Source organism: Canis aureus, chromosome 13, assembly GCF_053574225.1.
Source record: "Canis aureus isolate CA01 chromosome 13, VMU_Caureus_v.1.0, whole genome shotgun sequence".
In the NCBI taxonomy this organism is placed as follows: domain Eukaryota; kingdom Metazoa; phylum Chordata; class Mammalia; order Carnivora; family Canidae; genus Canis; species Canis aureus.
Genome location: NC_135623.1, coordinates 40,402,853 through 40,422,923, shown reverse-complemented (window position 1 = coordinate 40,422,923; position 20,071 = coordinate 40,402,853). Strand labels below are relative to the sequence as shown.

Below are 20,071 nucleotides of genomic sequence, written 5' to 3'. Positions count from 1 at the left end.
GCAAAAGTGTGGCTTTGCGGGGGGGGGGGGGGGGGGGGGGCGGGGGGAGCACTGGCTCCTTGCTTCACAGCCTGAAAGGAATTGAGAGAGACTGGAGACAGATTTAACCTTCAAGTATTCTCAATCACTGGATTACCCAGCTCAAGGAGAATATAATTGCCCTCTTTCACTGGAGTAAATAAGGCCGGGGCAGAGCTGCGTCAGATGAGCTAAAAGGGCAAACTGATGGCACAACAGGGAGAAAGTAAGGCAGGAATTAACTGTGTCATTATGCCCGTGTGCGGGCAACAGAGAGAATGGGCTCCACTGGTGAGGACAGGAGGGTGGGGAGTCACCCGAGCACCCACGGCTGTGAGTCACATCTGGCAGAGGCACAAATGAGATCATAACCCTGCGTGGATGGCAGGTTTTCGGTTTTAAAACAGCAAATAGATTAGAGACGTAGCAGGAGTTAAAATTAACGCAGAATTCTCATGTGAACCAAGGCCTCAAGAGCACCAGCAGGAGCTTCCTCCTCCAGGGTGGGGTGGAAGGAGCCAAGAACTGGGATTATCCCACCCAGCATTCCAAAGGCTCTCTCAACTTTCAGGGGAAGAAAAATGTGATGTTAAAAGCACCGTGGGGCTTGCAAGGTAGCAAAGAGGAATCCTGACAATTCACACATAGGGCGCTAAGGGTGCAGCTTTTACAAAGACTAAAGCCGACCGTAGACCATCTGGGCTCAAATACCAACTCTGCAATCGATTTGCCAAGTTGCTTGTTTGTGTGCGTGTTCACGCATACACACAAATCTCCTGACTTCCCTGGGTCTGAGACTCTTCTTCAGTAAAATGTCGGAACTAAAATAGAGGATCTGAAAAGTGCTTCCAAGCTTTAAAATTCTAGGAAATAAAAAATTGGGAGTGGTTACAGGCCTCTTGGTCAAATGAAAGGCCTAGAATGAATGTCAGCCTTTTTGCTCCAAAGCATTAGAATGGAGACCTGCTCACGGAGACCCTGCTCCTGGAGACAAGAGACAAGACAGGCCAGGCCTCAGCCCAGCTGTTAGATGGAACCACACAGTCTCTCAACCCCCACTATCCTGTGCCTAAACGGAGAAGGGCACGGCCTGGTCTCAGGACATTCCATCCCTGGGATTATTTGATGACGTCTCTGTCTCCTACCCTCCTACCAGGGTACAATTTTCTAAAAGCAGAAAAAATCCTTCCCAAGAAAATAAACACTCCAAACAACTGTCCCATTCTGTTACCTATTTGGATTACATAATTACTATGAAGTCAAGACTTTCTTACTGACATGCCAAGAAAAAACTCTCAGCTTCTAAGCTAAACTGCCTTTTTCTCCACTGCCCAAAGCTCTAAAAAAACCCCAGTCCCTAAAAAGCAGTCCCTAGAGCCCACTATGATGGGATAGAAAAAACGCCACCGCCTCAAATCTGCTCAGAGTGGAAACTCACATCAAAATATTTTAAGTCCATGGAGATAGAGAAGTTCTGAGTATCCTTCAATACAGTAACAGAGATAATACATTCCACCCCCACTAATGCCCCAAAGCACCCACCATAGGGAGAGGATACTGGCTACTTTTCCTGGCTCTGCTGAGGATAATTTAGTCAAGTGTACATCCTAACTTTTTTGGTTCCAATGGGGCTACCAACAACTGGGAACTGGCAACATTTACCAGCAACCAAAAAGGACAGGTTAACCCTCTCCTGACTTATCTCCACACCAGGAAAAAAAAACCCCACTGGGGCCAAAGTGAGTGGAATCCCACAGAGTATGTTAATTAAGGTATCCATACTTTTCCCGTTGAGGCAGCAGTAAAAAGGGCTGAGGGTTCCTTTTATAGCCTGTTCTAACTTGTTCGTCTGGATCAATGTAGAAATAGCAGCAATTTGCTCTTCGTAATTCCTCTCCAGGAATAAAAAGGGCTAGTATGTTCCTGGAATGCCTCCGCACTACAAATCAGAAGATGCACCTCCTGTAATCACGGAACTTTGCTCATTTGGTCGGTGGGAAGATTGAGATAATGCATGCTGAGTGAAAACTTGGCACACAATAAACTCAATAGACAGTGTTAGTAATTATTTAAAACAAACAAACAAACAAACCCAACAATAGAAAACACAGTGAAAACAATCCCCACACTCCTGCCTGAAAAAAGACGGTCTCCTGATGCTTACAACGCTCTTGGAACTAGAAGACTGAAATGTAAGGCAATAGTTCCACAGCCCGCTCCAGAAAGGTCTCTGCTAGCCTCTGGTTTTTGCATAGCTAGCCACCTGCTAGTAGTAACACAGGACCCCACCAACTTCTCAGCAGTGAGAAGTTATCAGAGTTTGAATCAGAACAGAAATGCAAAAGACCTTAAATCCAAAGCCCCTGCCACTGATCCTGTGGAAGTTTTGCCGGAAAACTCAAACATCCCCCCATCCCCCAAACAGCTGTTGTTAGTGGGGAAAAGGGATAAATAATAAAGCACAGGATCTAAACGTCCTAATGAAAAGGTCCCCATTACAGACCAGACCCCAAGAATATAGCTCATCTTTAAATTTTAGGCTACAGATTCCTCCTAAGGCACACCTAGAGATCTTTTTGTGTTGGACTCTGCTGTTTAGACATGCAGTTACGTTTTCCTTCCAGGCACAAAGCTGTTCAAGAGCTTCATGAAAATACAAATAATTTCATGACATGCGACCAGCAGATTTCACTCTAATTTATAACCCAATTTTCTAATTCACTTGGGGCATACTCATGATCTATGGTGTTTGCTTTCCCAGTAACACACCATAGTATGTAACTATGCAGGACATTTTTTTTTTTTTTTGAGGTGGCAAAATGAATACTGTCTGGACTCTAAAATTTAGAGGCACATCCACAACAGTCATGAGATACTGTGTGACAGGAAATAAATAGCCATAAAACTGCTAATTTTTATTTTATATTATGTCTACTCAATCCATAAAAGACTAGGACGTGTCACAATTTTTGTAGTTTCTAAACCATATTTTCGGAAGCACACAGGGCATTCGTGTCATGCCCACTCAATTTGTACTAGACCGTACTTGTACTTTCTACACATCAGGCTTCCCAAAATGCAAAGGGCCAATGCGGCCCAGAACTTCAGAGGCCGGTAGGTAATGTCCTAGCTCCTGCTGAATATCTGGCTTATGTCACGAGACGCAAGTTTTTATGGCAACTGTCTATTACCATGAACGTGTACGTTCTCTACAATTCAAAGTAATAAGTGCAACTTGTAAAAGTCAAGTTTTTTTTTTATTTAATACATTCTAATCAAATAGTAACAGCAGTAAATAAACACTTTGAAAAAAAACAGGCAGGTATCCCCCTATATCTGGAAGAAAATTAAGTCAAAATATTCTACATGGTAGAAGGGAGACAACTGCTGATGTCCATGGTTAGACAATTCAAGGATAACTTGGAAATTTCTACAGCCATTTCTAAAAAAGTCAATGGCAACAGGTTGGGACACAGCTACTTAAAAGAATCAAATGTCTGTATCTACAAGGTTTTATTAACAGGGATTGAGTTGCACCTGTAGAGCATGACATTCTTGTCTTTTAGCCTTAAAGGAAAAGACAGAGTCTTTTCTGTGTGCACCAGTTTGAAATGTTTCTAAAATAAGGCTACCTTAAAACGGATTACTACAGTACTCATTCACATCAGAAGAGTTCATACATGTAGTAAAAAGTCAAATATGGGATTTCATGGTCACTTTTTTGGTTGATTTGATTAATTGCATAAAACGAAGGATAAATACTCACAAGCAGATCTGTTTAACAAAACTCCTAGGTACATCAAGAATGCAAAAAGAGAAAATGTCCTACAGGAGGCTCTGATCACCAGGCATCTAAAATTGAAGCTAAGCCTGGGCCAGTTGGGTTCCTTCCACTTCTTCAGTACTCCTATGTCCAGTTCTTCCCCTACTACGGGGCCTTGCACCTTCAACCTAATAGAGAGGAACCTCAGAAAGGCAAGGCATTCTGATCAAATGTTCCTTCAGCCTTTACTCACGACATTTTGTTTTTAACTCAAAAGGATCAACTGGTCTTGGTTAGCCTTAGGAAGATAAGCATCACTCGGGTGAAAAATATTCGGGGGAACTTTAAATACCTAGCTACCTCGGCACACGTTTAAATTAGATTGGCTTCAGCTGTTTTTAGAATTCCGAGTAGTTATCCAGAGCAGTCACTCAAGTTTTGGTTCTCTTTTACATAGCTGCATTCGGAGATACTCTATATGAGGCATGGTTAGAAAAAGAGAAACACTTATACCTGGAATTTATATTCTTCCAAGTAATCTTTTAGTCTTGTTGGTAAAGGCAGTCCCCAGATGGTACCGGTACATTTGTTAATGGTGAGTCTACAGAGATGTTGGAGAGGTGGTGCTGACGTGTAGAGCGGTTTGGTCAGATAAAGGTGAACAGTGCCGTTCCGGGGGGCTTCTGGGCCTGTCCGCTTATCCTTGCACATCTGAACATAGTAGTCGATCAGATGAACCACACTGTCAAATTGTTTAAGCTTGGACTTGACACATATGATAGAGTCCAATCTGAATTTCCCATCTTGGTACTCGATTCGCAGATTAGTTGGTCCAGCTGATGTTTTAACAGATATTGTTAGTAGGTAGTCTGAATGCGAGCTATCTCTAATCAAGAAAGTTCCTTCTGGTGCCTCTTTTAATTTCTCTTTGGCTTCATTAACAGTCATATTTCCCCAGTACCAACCTGGGGTTTTTGATCAAAAGGAAAAAGAAAAGAGGGTAAAATAGTTATTATCAAGAATTTTTAAAATAGGGCAAATACTTGGCAACAATTTTTCCAGCTCTAAGTACAAGCGTGTGAGTGAAAAGTCTACCCGAGACTACCATAAATACTTTCGGGAGAAATTTAATGAGAATGTGGGCCCATTTTCTTTTATGAATGCAAACTGAGAGCCAGTTTTCTGTTTTAAGAAGTAACTTTTGGTGGCTGTTCTTTAAATCATCTGAAGATTTTTTTCTCCTAATGAAACAAAAAAACATTTGCAATATGACACACCGGCTGACAAAGGGCGATGGTTCTGAGCACCCTTCAAGTAAAATCAAACTAAGTCAGAAGTAAATCAGAAGTTAGAAACAAAAGCCATGCCGTCACAAAAGTGCAAAACCCAACTCCAGTAATTCCAACGGGGTAAAAACAGAAAGAACTTAATTGGAAGGTTGGTGTCCACCCTCCTCCTGCCCAGATCTGTTCAAAGCCCTTGGAGAGCACTGCTGTTTACGCCTTTTCCAAGTGCAGTTCCGGTACAACAGCTCCTGTTTGTTGCTTTGATTACAACTACCTTATCAACAGTCATTGAGAAATGAGGGAAGCCCCAACTGATAACTAGTGCTTCAAGTTTACAATCGGCCACTCTTGGACTTTGCCCTAGTCCAAATCCGATCACCCCCGGCGGTCCCCCAGCGTCCCGGCTGCATCGGCCCGCGCCAGCCCGGCTCCGGCCGGTCTTCAACAGGGACTCCTCCGAGAGCTTCTGCACAGGGAGTCTGAGCAGTGTGCTCACCCTCACGCTCACGCTCACCCTCACGCTCACCCTCACGCTCACCCCCACCCCCACCCCCACCCCCCACCCCATTGCTCCGATACCTGCCATCCGCGGCCCTCGGCGCTGAGCGAAAGCCTGTGGGGCGGCAAAGACCGGAACTGCGAGGGACTTTTCCCTCTCCCTAGAGCTACCAAACTTCAACTTTGCCCCAAACGTAAGCTTTTAGGATCCAGATTTTGAAAGCTTCGGTGGTCCGCCGGATTATTCCCCCCACCCCAGCCCGATCCTTCCTTGGTTCAGACGCCGGGAGGCGACAGCGGGCCCCGCGCAGCGCCGGGCTGCCCCGGGCACCCACAGCAGGGGCGCGCTGCCCCGAGGCCGCTGCTCCGCACCCCCCACCCCCACCCCCCACCCCCACCCCCGCTCCGCGGCGCCGCAGTCGGTCGGTCCCGGCCACTTGGCCGCCAGGACCCCGGGCTGCCGCGGCTGCTCCGCTCGGGAGCCGGATGCGGCCACTCGCGCCCTGGTCCCCGCGGGAAGGGAGGCGCCTGGCACTTCCCCCGGGTTCGAGGCCGCGTGCCGACCCCCGGACGGTCCCAGCGCCCCGGGAGGCCGCTTCCAAGGAGCGCTTCTCGCGCCCTGCCCGCCCCTGGGCCTCCGAGTCCCTCGAGGGCCGCGACCCGGGCCGAGCGGGCATCCTCCCGCCGCCCCCGCGCCCCGCCCCGAGGCGGCCACGGCAGGCGAGGGGCCGCCGCTCCAGCCGGTCCTCGGCGCCCACTGCGGCCGGCTCCTACCTGTGTGGCTGAGCTCCCGCAGGGCCTTCGCCAAACGCGCCGCCTCGGGGGTCGGCTCCTCCGCGGGCCCCGCGGGCCCCCACTGGCTCGGCGTCCCTTCCGCGCCATTCCCGGAGGGCTCGAGGCACCGCAGGGTCATGGGAGCGGGGTCACCGCGGCAAAGACAGGTGGCCGCCCGCGCCGGGGTCAGAGCGGGACACACGTCCTGCCTGGGAGTCAGAGGGGTCCCCGAAACGAGTCCCTGCGGGGGATCCGAAATGCTGGAGGCGGGGAGGTTGGGGTGCTTCTGGTTCTTCCTCCCCAGGTCCCAGTGCACGGATGGCCAAGTCCCCCGCAAGCGCGGTCACCCACAGTTTGCCTGCAAAAAGAAAGTATGGGGTTTGGTCAGTCCAGACCGGACCCCGCGGCTGGGGTGTGGGTGCGGAGGCAGAGACGTGGAAAATCCCGGGGACTCCTCCGCGTCTTTGCTCCTGCACCATTTAACCCCCAGCATCCAGGGACCCGCCCGGCGCAGCTGTGGAGAAAGGATAAAGAGCAGAGCAGGGACCCAAGACCCAGGAGCTGCCGAGGGGGAGGGGAGGGGAGGGGAGGGGAGGGGAGGGGTGGGGAGGGACGGGAGGAGGGTGGGAACAGGGTGTCTTCCCGCCCGGGGCTACCAGCGGAGCGCGCGGGCCACCGAGCCTGGGCACCTGCGGGCAGGGCGGCTAAGCGGGCCTGGGGAAGGACAAAAGGAAAACCCGTGAAGGACCGGAGCGATCCCCCGGGCGGCACTCCCTAGCTCTCAATCCGCGCCGCCCGGGGCTCCGGGACCCGGGACCCAGCACCCTGAGCCGCCAGCCCGGGGCGCCCGGGGCCGGAGCGGACGCACGCCGCGCGGAGGCCGCCTCGCCCCCCGCCCCCCGCCCCCCAGCGCCCCGGTCCGGCAGAGGCGGGGGCGCCGCTCCCGGGCCCAGTGCGCGGCCGCCGCCGCCGCGGGCGCTGTCGAGGAATCGGCCCCGGCGCGCAGCCCTCGCGGGGGCTCGGAGCCGCATCCCCGGCCGCGGCCGCCCCACGCCGGGCCCTTACCTCGGCCTCGGCCTCGGCCGCCGCCTCCACAGCAGGCGGCCTCCCCGGCGGACATGGGCGGGGGCGCCGGGAGGGGCCCGGGAGAGGAAGGGTGTCCGCCCGAGGTTCCCCCGCGGACTTTTAACTTGGGAACCCGATGCCGGGGGATGCGCTGTGCGGCGGCCCGAGCTCTCGGCGCGGAGCGCAAACCAAGGCGCGGGGGTGGGACCCTCGCCTGGAAGCCCCGGGCTCCGAAGTCCCCACCCGGGGCGGCCGCCGGCTTCCCCTCCGGCCGCGGCCAAGGAGGTGGGAAGAAGAAAGGAGGAGGCAGGAGCTAGGGCGGGAGGGAGGCAGGCGGGTGGGGAGGAGCGGCGGATCAGGTTATTAGGAGGATTATTAATTGGGATGGCAGTTTGGGGCGGGGGAGGAAACTCCGGAGACTTCCCGTCGCCTAGAAGGAGCCCCGCGAGCCGGCGGCAGGGGCGGCCGCGGGCAGAGCCGCGCCTCGGACTCTCCGGCGCTCGGGAGCGGCGCAGCCCAGGCCGCCCGCGCTCGCGGCCGCGCCCCGCCGCCCTCCCCGGCGACCCCCCTCGGGGAGGAGCCCTCGCGCTCCCCGGACCCGTACCTGCCGCCAGCCCCCGGCCGAGCTCCTCCGGCGCCCCGGCTGCCGGCGCGGGGGGTCCTGAGGCTGTGCGCGCGGGGCCCCGGGGCGCCCTGTCCGCGGCCCGCGCAGCGCCGGGAGCGGCGGGCGGGGAGGCTCATGCTTCAGGGGAAGCCCAAGGCCCGCGAGCCGCGGTCGGGCGGCGAGACATGGCAAGAGTTAAACGTCTGTCCCCGGCGCGGGGTGTGCGCGCGACTTCCCGGCCCCGCGCGCCTCCCTCGCTCCCCGCCTCCCTCCCGGTCCGCCCCCCCCCCCCCGCGCCCCGCCCGGCTGCTGCGGAGGCCGCTTTCCAGGAACTTTCCAGGAATCCGCCTCACGTGACCGCGGCCCCCGCTTCTGCTTTAAAGAGGCTCCGGCGCGAATGCGCAGGCTTCAGGGGAGGCGGGCTCAGGGCGCCCGGTGCGGGGGCGCCCGGTGCGGGGCCGCCGGGGACCCGCCCGCCTCCGGCCGCTCAGCGCGAGGGCTCCGCGGGGCGCCGTGTCTCCGAGCGCCCTCCTCTCCCCTGCACGTGCTGTGAGCCGCGTGGGGGGGACCGGGCGCCCTCGGCGGCGGCCCCCCTCGCTCTCCGGCACGTTAGTGGAGCGACAGCGGCCCCCTTGCAGGCCCCGCGCGCCGGAGGGAGCGGGCGGGCGGCGGTGCGGGCGCCCGGGTCCTCGAAGGCGGCGGGCGGAGCGCGGCGCCTCCTTAAGCGGCGCTGGCGGAGAGCGGCTCCTCCCCCAGGCGCTCCGGCTCCCGGTCTCCCGCGGCCCCGCCGGGCTCCTCCTCTCCGCCGCCGCCGCTCCTCCGCCGGCTCCTCCGCTCCTTCCCGCCCGCAGCCCGGCTCACCTGCGCCCGCGGCGGGGCCCGGCGCCCTCACCTGCGCGCCCCCGCGGTGCCGGGCGGCCCGGCGCCGCAGCCCCGAGAGCTGTAGTCCCGGCGGTTCCCCGCAGGCCTGGCGCCCAGGCACCGGGAATTCGTTCAGATCCCGTCACTTCCCTGCGCGGAGACCCTCACCTCCTCCCACCGGGTCGGAGGCCACCTGGTCTCCGTTGGAACTCAGCACCTGGCCTGCACGTCCGCCTCCAAAATGTGACCTACTTTAAATGTGACCTATTTTTTTTTAAACCATTAACACTCACGGGAAAACCGGATCCCAAATTTCGATAACCATTTTTCTTTGAAATACTATTCTATTGCATCACTGCTCAAAAGCTTGAAAGGTCAATGGCCACTTTCTGTTGAAGCAGGGGCTAAGGGGAAGTTGGGCGAGGAAGGGGGAGGCGGCGTGGGGGAGGCGCGTCTCGCGAGCCTTGCCTGGTGCGCCCCCTGCCGGCCCCGAGAGGAAACGGAGGCCAGCTTCCTGCCTTCTGGGCCAGGAGTCAGGGAGCAATGGTTTTCTCAACAATTTTCCTGCTTTTGAGTAAATAACTATGCAGACGATAGGCAAGCGAGCCAGGAAGTGAGGGGGGCATCTTCCAGCTAACAAAGGGCTTTGGCGACGTCAGAGTCCTATGCATGGAATCCAGTTTTGTTTTTTTAGAGTCTTCCAGGTGGAGGGCGGGGCTGATTCAGCCCTAGTTGAAACTCCGTAAAGCAGCTAAATGATTTTGCCCAAGTCATTTACTGTCTTTGGACACTCGGCCTTTTTTTTTTTTTTTTTTTTAATAAAAGAAAGGGACTGGACCCAGTCCTGGCTCAGGGACTGAGATGAATGAATAAATCAGATTCCATGGAGAGTTTGTGTGTATAGTCTGAGGCCCAGAACCTTTAAGAACCACTAGTCATCTACTAGGGTTCACTATGTTCTAAATTATTCCATATGGCTTCTTATTCCTTGGTAGAGAATCCCAAACAAAGGGTTCTGTAGTTTAAAAGATTTTAAGCATTTTACGAAGAGAAAATAAATTTCTATTTGTCAGCTGAATCTTCCAGCAACCTTCCTTCATGTGATTTCCTGTTGCCTCCTAACATGTGCTATTCCCTGTTTTGCACACACTTTTCCCTCCTCCTGGAATGCCCTTCCCGGATTGGGTGTGTGGCCAGCTCTTGTCATTCAGGTTGGAGCTCAGAGTCATTCCACAGACAGTATCCATTAAAAATTACGGGGATCCCTGGGTGGCACAGCGGTTTGGCGCCTGCCTTTGGCCCGGGGCGCGATCCTGGAGACCCGGGATTGAATCCCACATCGGGCTCCCGGTGCATGGAGCCTGCTTCTCCCTCTGCCTGTGTCTCTGCCTCTCTCTCTGTGACTATCATAAAAAAAAAAATAAATAAATATTTTTAAAAAATTACGATAAGAGGGGATCCCTGGGTGGCTTGGCAGTTCAGCGCCTGCCTTTGGCTGGGGGCGTTATCCTGGGGTTCCGAGATCGAGTCCTGCGTCGGGCTCCCGGCTTGGGGCCTGCTTCTCCCTCTGCCTGTGTCTCTGCCTCTCTCTCTCTATGTCTATCATGAATGAATATATAAAATCTTTTTTAAAAATTACAATAAGCTAATGCCAGCTATAGGGGCACCAAACTTCGTAGCAAAGTAAGATTTTGACTTTTGTTTCTGAAATGTTTCCCAGGGACGCCCAGCATTTTGTTCGTCTTTTTAATCCCCAGGAAACACATATGGGAGCATCTTAGGAAAATATTTATAGGGCCATGTTAAGTGAAAAAAAAAGAGAATATGAAATTGTAACTATGTTATGACTACAACATTATAACATTATGTATGGCTCCGGGCAAAACAGAAGAAAATGTGGAGAAATGAAAGCCGCTGTTTCTAGGGTGGCGGGATATGGGTGAATTTTAAAATTTGATTTTCCTTGATACATTTCCAGTATTTTTGATATAGTTATCACTTTCCAAAATTGCATGTGGATCAGGGTCTTCGGCTACTCTCAGGGAATAGAGTGCAGTTGTAGAATTTATGACCCCAGTACTGTTGGGTCTCTCTCCTGGACTCCCAGAACTGCCACTCAGCATTGCCTTTCACATGTCTAATAGACATCCCTGGTTTAACGTGTCCCAAACTGAGACCCGATAATTTCTTAAAACAACCCCTTTTAAGAAAAAAACAAAAGCAATTCCTCCTTCATTCTCCCCCCATCTCTGAAAAATGTCATATCTGGTCTCCAGTTGCTCTGGCTAACAGCCCAAAAGTCATCTTGACTGCTCCTTTTCACACATCCCACATCCCATGTGTTGGCCAATTCTTTGACTCTGATTTCACAATAAGCCCGGAATTGAAGCCCTTGCCACATTTCCACCACACACCAGTCCAAGCCTGGCTTACTAGTCTCAGCCTGGCTTACTGCTGCAGCCTCTTCCTGGCACCCTTGTCCCTTGAATGGACTCTTCCTGACAGAGAGTGAGCCTGTTTAAACCAAGTCATGGCATGTCCCTCCTCTGCTCCAGTCCAAATGGCTGCATCACACCAGACGGAATGACAATATCTGAATAGCCACTCACAACGGCCTACAAGATCTGGTTGCATTTACCTCCCCGATCTCATCCCCTGCTGCTCTGTTCCTTGATCACTACTTAAGACACATCGGACTCCTTGCTGTTTCCAAGACCTACTACCCTTGCTCCTTCCTCAGAGCCTTCTATGCTATCTCCTTGATCCACCATGCTCTTCCTTCAGATATCTGCATGGTTTGCACCCTCACCTCTTCAGACCTTTATTCAGTGCCACCTTCTTCGTGAGACCTTGCCTAACCACCCTCTTCAAAATCAACCTGCCCACACACACATTCCTCTCTCTTCCCTGCTCTAGTTTTCTCCTTAATGCCGATCACTATCTAACCTAGTTTATTTTTTTATTTATTGGTCTGGTTTTCTCTCTTTTTCACTCGAATGTAAGCTTCATGAGGACATGTATTTGTCTTTGCATTGTTCGCAGCTATATCTTGGCTCCTCCAAATAGTCCCCAGCATTTAGCAGGCATTCCACAGGACTGGTGAATGGGGGAATGGATGGGTGAGTGGTGCTTTAGCAGGGTGGCTTTAACGTTAAACGGCCGGCCATGGATCCCCGCTGTGCTACCACTTGCTACACGACTGAATTTGGTAAAAATCTATATCTCATATCTGTTACGTTCAGTGGGGCAGGTGCATGGCTGCAGTGGGGAACTGTCATTCCACAGAAGAGGGAAGGGAGAGTGATTTTCACAAAGCTGGGAGTTTCTTCTGTTGCCTGCATTGAGGGATTGCCAAGGCTTGGAATCTCTGTGTGCCAAAGTCAAACTGGATGTTCTTGATTTGCCATGCAGATGTTCTAATATTGGAATTGACAGGTGCTCCACACTGAGCTTTTGCCTAGGTGCAGAGAGTGTTTTAGTTTTTGTTTTAGGGGTGGAGGAAGCTATAAGATGATTGTTGGCTTTTGTGTCTGAAATACCTGTGAGCACTTTTAGGGGGCACCTGGGTGGCTCAGATGGTTCTGTCTGCCTTCAGCTCAGGTCAAGATCTTGGGATCCAGGTCATGATCTTAGGGTCCCGGGATGGAGCCCTATTGGGTTCCTAGCTTGGTGGGGAGTCTGCTTCTCCCTCTTCCTCTGCCCTTCCCTCTGCTCGTGCTTTCTCTCTCTCTCTCTCAAATGAATAAATAAAATCTTTTTTAAAAAGTGCGCTTTTAATTGGACACTATCTCTTTTAAACTTTGCCATGTCACCATCACCACCACAACCACCATCACACACACACACACACACACACACACACACACACACACACATGCACCATCCTCATGAATCCCTGTGATTCTGAAATCCACTCCACTGGAGAGCACGGACCCAGTCATACCTAGTCAATAGAAGTGTCTTATTCTCTTGGCCACAGGGTTTGTCCAGTATCACAGCCTAAGCAGATTATTTTGTTAGGATCTGATGTAAGGTGCTGTAAGAGGAATGAATGATCCCTCCCCTTCTGAGATGATGAGCAGTCATAATGACCATGTAAGCCGACTTTTCTACTGTGGAGGAGGCCATCAAAGGATGAAAGCAACAGAGAAGAAAGGAGAGCTCAGGTTTGAGTGAGAGGGAGAGATTCTTAAGTACTTGACTCCAATATGCCTGAAGCTGCACTACCCTTGGACTAATCAGATACCGGACAGAGCCAATGCGTTAATCCTTCCCTATGTAGTTAGATTTGGATTTCTGCAATTTGTAATCAAAGACACTGTCACGGGGTGTAGTGAGTTGGATAGGGAGGGATCTGTGGGAGGGAGTGGAATAGAGACTTGAGAAGATGAAGAACAGAGCTATCTTCCATATGATGAGCATCTCTCACTTCTCTGCTGCTTCTCAATACCAGTTCCCTTTTACAATGTCCTGCTTGCTCCAGCCCCATAATGGAGGACACTCCCTGGTGTCCTGGCTGGCTTCGGGGATTGCAGAGGGAAAAGCCGGGCAGATGGCTTTCCCCTAGACTTCTAGGACCCAAGAACGTGGGAGATGGCCATGCCCTTGGTCTTTCTATGCACAGAAGTTGAGGGAAGTCATGTTCTAGGACAATAGTTGTTAATATAAAGTAACAGATATCTCAGAAATTCTGATAAAAATATACAGGCCAGAGTTAACAAACCACCTGCCTACGGGCTACATTTGATCCCTCAGGCTATTAAGATTGGTGTGCCAGGATTCTTTTTTTAAAAATGTGAATCAAATTAAAATTCTGGAGATTTCACCCCTAAAGTGATCCAGGTTTCTGCTTTCTCTTAACCAACCCTAAACTCTGTCAACACTGGATCCCATTCCTTCAAGGCAGTGTGCCCCTGTGGAAGGCACATTCACTGTAATCCCCCTGTTCACCACAGTCTTCACCATCACCTGTGGTCTCCCCAACACCGAACATTACTTGCCATTTGTCATCACCCTTGCATTTGTTGTTTCTCTTGTGTTGGAGAAGTATTTCTCTGGACCCAAGTCTCTAACAGAAGTAGGGAAATAAAAGATCCAAAGACTAGATATTTCGAGACAAATGGGAGAGATCTTATTTCTCTGTAGAAGTGAAACATACTCCTCTGTGTGTAAAAAGCAAAGTGTGGCCAGGTTCTCATACCTGACCTATTTCACTCTATGTTCCTCTGTGGCCCAGGCATTTGTGTACAGGCTCTATCTAAGACTTTCTCTGAAGAAAAATGTTCTGGAAGCACAGATTCAGCGGATCAGTTAACAATCTGAAGGCCAACTATGAATCCTGAGAGTCCTCTTGACCGCTGGTGAGAGCCCTGTCCTAAGGTAGCCTCCGTTGAAGTACTGCTCTAAAGAAAAAAGTCTGCCTCCAGCATTGTATGGGAGGGACTCTGTTGCAATTGGCCTATATAGTCGGAGGATCATCAATCATATGACTTTGGTACCAGAGAAGACATTATTTCACTAGTGCAGAATAATTTTCTTTGTCTTCTTTCTTCTCCCTCATGATATCCTAATCCTCTGGCCTCCTTGTTTCTCAAACATACCAAGCCCTGCCTCAAGGCCTTTGTACTTTCCCCAATATTCTCATGGAATCACTCCCTCACTTTGCTCAGGTCTTGACTCAGAGAGGCTTCCCCTTTCTTACCAGTGACCATTTCTTTCTCCTGCTTTACTTTCCATCTCAGCACTTAACTATTGCCTGACATTATAATGGTTTTTGTCAATTGTTTTGTATCTCTGTCCCATTGGAACATAAGCAGGGACTGTGTGTAATCACTACTATGCCCCCAGTGCCTAAAGAAGCCCCTGGATAGTAGCTACCCAGGATAAAGTTATTGAAGGAATGAATGGATCGAATTCAAGTAAAGGAACTGAAACACTTTTACTACCTTCTTTCTGGCCTGGGTGCCTTGAGTTCTCATCTTCCCCAGTTAGATATGCTTCTTACCCTAATCTGTGGCTGAGCCTTTAGACTCTGGTCAGCTACCAAGAGGAACTTGGCTGTTTTAGAATTTCTCCTTAGTCTCTTGGAGCCTGACCTCACATCTATGGTACTCAGTAGACAGCCTGTGAGAGACTCCTCCTCTTAAGAAACATTTACGAGTACTTGTTCCAGGTCTTGTAGACAATATAACTCAGCTCACTCTTAAGGGGGTCTCAGTTTCGGGACTCCTGGGTGGCTAAGCAGTTGAGCATCTGTCTTCAGCTCAGGGCATGATCCTGGAGTCTAGGGATTGAGTCCCACATCAAGCTCCTGTGGGGAGCCTGCTTCTCCCTCTGCCTATGTCTCTGCTTTTCTCGCTCTCTGTTTCTCATGAATAAATAAATAAAATATATTTTTTTAAAAAGTAGGAGGGTCTCAGTTTAGTGAGAGAGACACCACTGACAATTCATTCTAACAAAGGGTTAAAAGTCATGGAGAAATGCACAGACTGGTTTTGCAAACCACTAGGAAGCACCACTGCAAACCACCCTGGAAAGTCCAGAAAGGCTTCTCTAGAGAGAGGATCATGATCAAGCCCCTTAACTTCTCTGGATTCTTGTTTCCTCATGAAAAATTTGGAGTCGATGAGCAATTATGTTTCCTTCTCATTCAGATCATCCTCTGAGCCCTTGTTCCATGACCTCCCAAAGAGCAATTGATGGTGTTATTAGACCTAAGCCTGGGTGGCTTAGGTATGTTTGACTTTCCTGAGAAATTTGCAAAGGTCAAGGCCCTGAATGATGATGTGGTAAGCAGAGCAGTCAGAAGAAATACCTGCTAGTAAATAACAAACACCACTCCTGGCTTAGTCATGGAATTCTGAGAAGCACCAGCACCCAGTGAACCAATCTGGAGATTGGCAATCACGGATGAGACTAACTTTAACCTAAGGCACGTGGCAGAACTACAAAAGGCAAGCTCTGAATAGCACAAATAATCACCACCTCTATGAACCACAAGACAATGTCCATATACACCACACATTGAAAGGCTAGCCGATCACATATATAGTCCTTTTCCGCTAACCTAGCACATTCAAATTACGATGGTCATGCCCTGACATAACAGAAAGCAATATAATATCTTCCATTTGTCTGTATATGATGGCTTAAATCTCTTCTCATCAATATATTACAGCACACACATAATTTTATTCTTATAACACTTTGACAGTGGTAGAAAAAAATGCCAGCTTGCATGTGAATAAATTAAGTCAAAGTAGGTTATACAGTACTTGTAAACAAATTGTCCTTAGGAAAACAGTATAGGGTTTAATATGAACAAAGAAAACATTTTAAGTGCAAAAGTAGCTTGGAGGGTAAGTTGCTTTTTTTAAATTTTTTTGGTAAGTTGCTTTTTAAGTAGGTCATTCAAATCATTGAAAGTGCTATTTCAACAAATATGGCTGTCATATTTTCAAAGGTTATTTATAATATTTGAACAAAAGCAAGCGATAAAGAGTTAAGGGGGAAAGTTGGTTTCCTTTGTTTTGTTTTAAAACATTCCCAATCAAGAAATTGTTATATTTCAGTATATGCCAACAATTCTAAAATAAACATAAAAGGGGGAAGTCTTATTTCTTATAAATTTTTTTTTAATTCTATTTAGAAATAACTCTATGAACATCACGCTGGTAGGTTCTGTCATTTTTCCTTTTGGCTTTTCCAATGCTGCCGAGAAGACTTTTATTTCAAGTTCTCCCTTTCTTTCCCTTCCCATTTTTAAAACAATACTTAAAAGCGGCAAATTTGTCTAACAAAATCATCAGGCCAATCCTTGTCTTTCATGACATGGTATTTTTAGCCCAGGGTCTACCATGCCTTCTGTATTGCCACTATAGTTCCCCCTGCCACATGCTCATTGTCAACCAGATAAATTATATTGTAATCTCTTGATTCCAGCTATTACATGGACAAAAATAATGATGGCATAATAAGATGGCATAGTAGATAAAGATGGGATGAATAAATAAATATCAATGATGGCAGCTGGGAAATCACAAGACAGTTGTAACATGACAACGTCTCACACAAAATGACTGCTGCAAAAGAATAAAACACCAGCTACCAAATCCAACTCGGAAGAAGTGGATAATCTGTATAGCGCTATCTCCATTTAAGAAATAGATTCAAAAAAAAAAAGAAAAGAAAAGAAATAGATTCCAGGGCAGCCCAGATGGCTCAGTGGTTTAGTGCCGCCTTCAGCCCAGGGCGTGATCCTGGAGACCGGGGATCGAGTCCCACATCAGGCTCCCTGCATGGGGCCTGCTTCTCCCTCTGCCTGTGTCTCTGCCTCTCTCTCTCTGTGTCTCTCATGAATAAATAAATACAATCTTTAAAAAATATAAAGGCGGACATACAGATCAGGGGAATAGACTAGAGAGTCCAGAAAGAGATCTACTGAAGTATAGTCAAATGATTTTGAATGAAACTGCCCAGGTAATTCAATGAAGAAAGGATAGTTTTTCGACAAATGGTGCTGGAACAATTAGACATCCACACACCAAAAAAGTGAACCTTAACCCTTACTTCACACCATACACAAACATTAATTTTAAATGAATAATAGACTTAAATGTAAGAGACAAAACTATAAAACTTCTGACAAAATATAGGAAAAAAGTCTTGTTACCTTGGGTCAGGCAAAGTTTTCTTAGATAGGACACAAACATCATAAACAGTGAGAAAAAAATTGATGCATTGGATTTCATCAAAATGAAAAATTTCTCCTCTTCAAAAGATAATGTGAATATATCTCAATAAAACTGTTTTAAAAAAGATAATGTTAAAAAATTTTTTAAAACCACAGACTTGGAAAATTATCAGAAAATTTTATATCTGATAATAGGTATTCTAGATCCAAGAATACTCCTAAAGAACCTTTACAACTCAATGAGAAAAATATAAAAATCCTACTAAAAAGTGATCAAAATATTTAAACAGACACTTTCATCCCAGAATATGTATAAGTGACAAATTCATTAAGCATTCAAGTTATTCAGTTTAGAATAATTCAATTCAATTAGAGTTAATTCAATTCAATAAGAATTCAATTCAATTCATTAAAAATTCAAGTTATGAATTTAGAGGACTCTAAACTAAAACATGATAAAATACCATTGCACACCCACTAGAATGTCTAAAATTTAAAAGATTGACATTACCAAACATTGGCAGGCATATGAAGCAACTGAAACTCTCAGATTGCTGGTGAGAACAGAAAATGGTAAACCCACTTTAAAACAACTTAGTGGTTTCTTATAAAATCAAACATACACTTGTTATGCTTAACAGCAATACCACCCCCAGGTATTTATGCAAGAGAAATGATTTTGTATGACCACACAAAGGTCTGTACATGAATATTTATAACAATCTTAGTCATAATAGCTAAAGACTGGAAACAGCCCAAATGTTCAGCAATAGATAAATAGATTTAAAAAATCACAGTACAACCAGACCATAGGATAATGCTCAGTAATTTAAAAAATAAAGAAAAAAGCAAACTGCTGACACGTGCAACAATATGAATTAGTCTCAAGAGCAATATGTTAAGTATGAGAAGCCAGGCACAAAAGGCCACATATTCTAGGATTCCATTTACATGACTTTCTGGAAAACAGATCAAATCTTGCCAGGAAATGGGAGTGGGTGAGCAGACCACACGAGAGCATGAGGAGACTTTTGGAGTTGGTAGAAAGATTTTATATCTTGATTAAGGCAGTAATTATGTGACTGTATACAATTGACAAAATGTGTTGAACAATACAATCTAAGGGAGTAAATTTTATTTTATGTAAACTATTCCCCCCAAAAAACATGAGTCTTAAAAAGGTAAAACTGAGGGGTACCTGGTGGCTCAGTCAGTTAAGCGTCCACCTTCGGCTCAGGTCATGATCCCAGGGCTTGGGGATCAAGCCCCTCACCAGGCTCCCTGCTCAGTGGGGAACCTGCTTCTCCCTATCCCCTGCTTGTGCGTGCATGTACTCTCTCTCTCATCAATAAATAAAATCTTAAAAAAGAAAGATATGAAAAATGACAACTTGGAGAGGAACAAAAAAAGGAGGAAACACTAAAAATCTTACATTATGGGATCCCTGGGTGGCGCAGCGGTTTAGCGCCTGCCTTTGACCCAGAGCGCAATCCTGGAGACCCGGGATCGAATCCCACGTCGGGCTCCCGGTGCATGGAGCCTGCTTCTCCCTCTGCCTATGTCTCTGCCTCTCTCTCTCTCTCTCTGTGTGACTATCATAAATAAAAAATAAAAATAAATAAAAAATAAAAATAAATAAAAATCTTACATTATTCAGTCTAAGAAGTCACTGTACCTGGAAGATTCCATCACTGAATAACCTTCCTTCCCTCTAACCCACATTTTGGCACTGGTACAGGGCTCACCCTAGAAAGACAAATAAGAAAGTTAAGGATTTTTTTTTTAAATCTCTACAACTTAAAGGTCTAGACACACACACACACACACACACACACCCATCCCAACCACCACCTTAATTCAGGTGATTCAAGAAAGAGAATAGTTCAGGGTTAGTGAAATTACAGGTGAGAAAAGATAATGACTTACCTTTAGTACAAAAACAGGTTGAAAAATATCACTCTTACTAGGTCTTAAATGCTATCACGGCAAAAAAGAAATAACATGGGACAGGGGTGATAATCATGTTGCAATATATAAATGTATCAAATCAACACGTTTCTACCCTAAACTTAGACATTATATGTCAATTATATCTCAATTTTTAAAAATAAAAATAAACAAATAAAAAACAAAACTAGCACTCTCGCGTTCTCCCATAGAGGCTGAAGTCGTTTACCAATGTTAATCTTAGCCCCTGATAGTTCTGCAAGTGGGCAGAGTGCAGGTAGAGCAAGATTCTGTAGAGACTGAATCGTTTTGACCCAGGGAGAGAAGTGCCTGGAGTTACGTGTTGCAGAGATCACTCTGGTGGTCGTGATAGGGAAGCTGAATTTGATCAGGGCAAACCGATTTCAACTGGTTGTTGAAATCATCCCTCGACATATGATCAAGTCCCTCACTTGGGGCAATTAGAGGTCTCAGCATTAGGGGCAGCAACCCAGTGAGCCTTGGACATTGGCTGAATGTGAGGGGCAGAGAAAGTGGCTTTGGGGATCACATTAAAGTTTCTG

The 20,071-nt window shown here is 48.1% G+C and overlaps 1 protein-coding gene across 6 annotated transcripts; it reads right to left on the bottom strand.

The window, feature by feature from the left end:
- Window positions 1-3,253: 3,253 nt before the first annotated feature.
- Window positions 3,254-19,010, bottom strand: SOCS2 (suppressor of cytokine signaling 2). Of its 6 annotated transcripts, none has more exons than XM_077845812.1 (3): window positions 18,994-19,010; window positions 6,340-6,697; window positions 3,254-4,746 (listed from the first exon to the last, which is right to left on the bottom strand). In XM_077845812.1, exons 2-3 carry the CDS (start codon window positions 6,476-6,478, stop codon window positions 4,289-4,291), a joined length of 597 nt encoding a protein of 198 aa, XP_077701938.1. In that variant the 5' UTR covers window positions 6,479-6,697; window positions 18,994-19,010; the 3' UTR covers window positions 3,254-4,288. The 6 variants fall into 6 exon arrangements, with proteins under 6 accessions (XP_077701938.1, XP_077701934.1, XP_077701936.1 ...); XM_077845808.1 differs by lacking the exon at window positions 18,994-19,010 and adding an exon at window positions 9,163-9,269; XM_077845810.1 differs by lacking the exon at window positions 18,994-19,010 and adding an exon at window positions 9,038-9,054.
- Window positions 19,011-20,071: the final 1,061 nt, after the last annotated feature.

What these genes read in the sequence shown, in the direction of transcription:
- SOCS2 (XM_077845812.1), bottom strand. Translation starts at nt 6,478, where the DNA reads ATGACCCTGCGGTGCCTCGAGCCCTCCGGGAATGGCGCGGAAGGGACG. An exon ending in GCGGGAGCTCAGCCACACAG is followed by an intron (nt 4,747 to 6,339) that starts GTAGGAGCCGGC and finishes CAAAAACCCCAG; the next exon opens with GTTGGTACTGGGGAAATATG.